Consider the following 3351-nt stretch of genomic DNA (forward strand, 5'->3'; position numbering starts at 1 on the left):
AAATCACGTAACAAAAGGGATTCTTATTTGTACAAATGGTACTTCGAGCTTTGGAATGAGCATGAATATAACAATATTTCTTTATCTTTTGAGTTGTTCTACCGGATCGATCGCTCAAGACCTTTGGTCTTTATCCGGACCTAGTGAAAAAAATGGGATCACTTCTTATGGGTTTGTTGAGAATGATTTTGATCTAGTTCATGGCCTATTAGAAGTAAAAGACACTCTGGTGGGATCCTCACAGATAGAAAAAGATTGCAGCCAGTTTAATAATAATCGAGTGACGTTGCTTCTTCAGTCCAAGTCAGGAAATCCCTTATATATGATACAAAATGGATCTTATTCTATCATTGATCAGTGAAATCTCTATAAAAAATATGAATCGGAGTTTGAAGAAGGGAAAAGAGAAGGAATACTCGACTCACAATAGATAGAGAAGGATTTATTTAATCACTTAGTTTGGGCACCTAGACTACGGCACCCAACAATAATAATTTCAACCAAACTAAAACTGGGTTAGCAACTATATTTGTTGTAACGCATGAAAACAAAACCTATTGATACACACTGATTACAGCCACCGTCCCTTATCCGCACAAGAAGGCGTCGCCGAAGGTGTGGCCGATGGATTCACCGTTACCTGCGTTCTTTCCTTGCGAATTGTGGACATGAATTTCACCATCACCGGTTTTACCTTCTCGGTAGTCTTGATGATAATCAAGAACAATACTCGATAAAATACAACCATTGCAAACAAGATAGAAAGATCAACCCACTTAGAGTATGCCGTTTCAAAATGCCAATTTTGCTTCAAAATTTCTTCACCAGTAATGGTTGGTGACCCTCCATTTCCAGCTTCAACATTGGGAAAAGTCAAGCCTAGAAACTCGTTCTTAAACAGTCCCTGATAGGCATATTTGTGGAAAGCGATGTGGTAGAAGGGATATTTCAACAACGGCTTAGGAAGATCATTGGGTAGTCGGAAGAATCCGCCGACCAACATCATTAGCCCTTGAATTCCAGCACCCACTATGATTCCCATCAGGAAATTGGGTACCACACTTGCCACAATCATCATTAAACTCTCCACCAACATCATGCAAGCGAATATTATGATGACGAAGAACAAGAAATGTTGATATCCATGGTGAAGTCCTGGAAGGAAATATGTAATTGCGCCTGGAATAAGTGCGACCAGTGCCAAGAATGGCAGAGCAGATAACGTATTTCCGATGACAAAGGGAGTGACACCGTAGTGTCCATTTAGTCTTTCACGTTCGAATACCTTCATTTCCTCTACAAAAGAAGGGAATCCACCAATGGCCATGAAGGTTAGAAATGATGCCACAAACATCATCAATGAACCTCTAGCCTGAAAAAAAAAAACCCTTAAATATTATTGCCATATGATCACTTGCAGTGTTGAAATCAATCAATCAATATTATGTATTCATTTACGAACCTGGATTGATCCATAGCCCATCCCGATGTGGCTAAATACAGTGCCAATGACAATAGATAATGAAATATAGATACCTAGACGCAACCAATAGTAGCCAAGGTCACGAGACATGTTAGTGAAAGATCTTCTGGTGAGGACATGGCATTGGGTGAAGAACCCAGACTGCCTTTTATTTTTCTCCAATGCTCCACCACCCTGACATGAAAATCCAACATCCAATATGTTTAATGCCTTTTGGATTATCTATTTTAGATTCTGTTCAGAGAAAAAAATAATGAGCTGTAATAAACCTGACTAACCTTTTTACAAATCTGAGCAATCTCTTTCTGAACCATTTGGTATATATCTGAAGACTTATATGACTTCACCAGGATATCAATAACTTCCTGTGTGGGGATTCCATTAGCAAACCCTAGCTCAATATCCTGTTTAAAAGAACAAAACATCATACAGGATACTTGATGTACATTGGGAAATATTTGTAGACTAGTTACCAACCCATATTGGGCTCACGGTCTTGACCATCATACCTTGTCAAAATCCTTATTGATGGTTTTGAGGAAGTGATCAGATGGATTCTGGAGAGTTGGGCAAGGGAATCCATTTAAAGCAAAAAACTACATATTTTAGAAAATAAGATAGGTTAGTTTGTTTTGCCAACTCTCTCTTTATATATATGTTATACTAGTTAAAAAGAACATACTTCATTTGCAGCAGAAACAGAACCAAAATACACAGTTTTGCCTGCAGATAAAAGGTAAAGATTGGTGAATAGTTGAAACACTTCAGTGCTAGGCTGATGGATGGATGCAATGATTGTTCTTCCAATATTGTCTTTCTGATTCAGGCTTGCGATTCTGCTCATCACATAATATGAAGCCGCACTGTCAAGCCCACTAGTTGGTTCATCCAAGAACAAAAGCTTAGGGCGTGTTAATATTTCAATGCAAATACTAACTCTCCTCTTTTGGCCACCGCTTAGTCCTTTAGCACCCCACCCGCCAATCCGAGTATCCATGGCGTCTTGCAAACCCATTTCTCTGATCGTCGTTTCGGCTCTCTCCTTCTTTTCTGAATTGTCCATTGTATCCGGTAACTGAAGCTGAGCTGAGTAGTAAACAGCTTCTCTTACAGTCAGTGTTGTAATCAACGCATCGTCTTGGGTTACATATGCCTGCGGTGTGATCCATGGTAGTAATTTAATTTGCATGCAATTAAAAAGGGAACTTTATAATGAAATTCATTATTATGGAATTTCTCCTTACAGATGTTCCATAAGCCAAGGCTTGTTTACGTCCATTGATAAGAATATGTCCTGCTTGGCTTGTTTTGGGACCCTGTCTCCCCGCTAAGGTATCAAGAAGTGTGGATTTGCCACAACCCGAAGGACCCATTATGGCCAACAGCTCACCAGGGCGAGCATAACCAGTCAGGCCCTGAAGGATCGGTCTTCCACCAGCAACCGTGACCCACAAATCGTCCCAAGTCAAGAGAACACCATCCTCCATAAACCTGTTACTTCGGCATCCATTGTTACTCCCTGGCGTTGGATTAAGGTTTTCAACCTCGAAAGTAGCATGGGTTTGTGATCTACCCTGCACTGGTTCTGACTTACGAATGGAAGCTGCCATAATTAAGAAAACAAAAAGAAACTGAGATCAAAAGAAGTTAGGACTGAGGTTAAATGTATATTCTATATTTATAATGGGATCTTTCACTCCAGGTCTTACATGTGCCATCGTGTAAGGGTTTTTTTTTTCCCCAAGAGTCTACCTCTTGTATTTACTTGTATAGAGTCGTGCTTAAAGATTTTAGTTTTATTATTAACATAAAACTCCTATCACATAAGTATACGATTGAAAATTAAGTATTTTTATTTTAATTGTTTA

At 39.2% G+C, this 3351-nt stretch overlaps 1 protein-coding gene across 1 annotated transcript; it reads right to left on the reverse strand.

The window, feature by feature from the left end:
• Positions 1–218: 218 nt before the first annotated feature.
• LOC121221312 (ABC transporter G family member 1) lies at positions 219–3132 on the reverse strand. Its single transcript, XM_041101860.1, has 6 exons — positions 2728–3132; positions 2166–2636; positions 1993–2079; positions 1762–1887; positions 1463–1657; positions 219–1372 (listed from the first exon to the last, which is right to left on the reverse strand). Exons 1-6 carry the CDS (start codon positions 3091–3093, stop codon positions 572–574), a joined length of 2046 nt encoding a protein of 681 aa, XP_040957794.1. The 5' UTR covers positions 3094–3132; the 3' UTR covers positions 219–571.
• Positions 3133–3351: the final 219 nt, after the last annotated feature.

This window comes from Gossypium hirsutum, chromosome A03 (assembly GCF_007990345.1).
Source record: "Gossypium hirsutum isolate 1008001.06 chromosome A03, Gossypium_hirsutum_v2.1, whole genome shotgun sequence".
NCBI lineage: Eukaryota > Viridiplantae > Streptophyta > Magnoliopsida > Malvales > Malvaceae > Gossypium > Gossypium hirsutum.

Excerpts from the sequence above, each read along its gene's own strand:
- LOC121221312 (XM_041101860.1), bottom strand. The coding sequence starts at position 3,093 with ATGGCAGCTTCCATTCGTAAGTCAGAACCAGTGCAGGGTAGATCACAA. Across the intron at positions 2,637-2,727 it reads CCTTGGCTTATGGAACATCT|GCATATGTAACCCAAGACGA; the intron begins GTAAGGAGAAAT and ends ATCACACCGCAG. Across the intron at positions 1,373-1,462 it reads TGGGCTATGGATCAATCCAG|GCTAGAGGTTCATTGATGAT; the intron begins GTTCGTAAATGA and ends TTTTTTTTTCAG.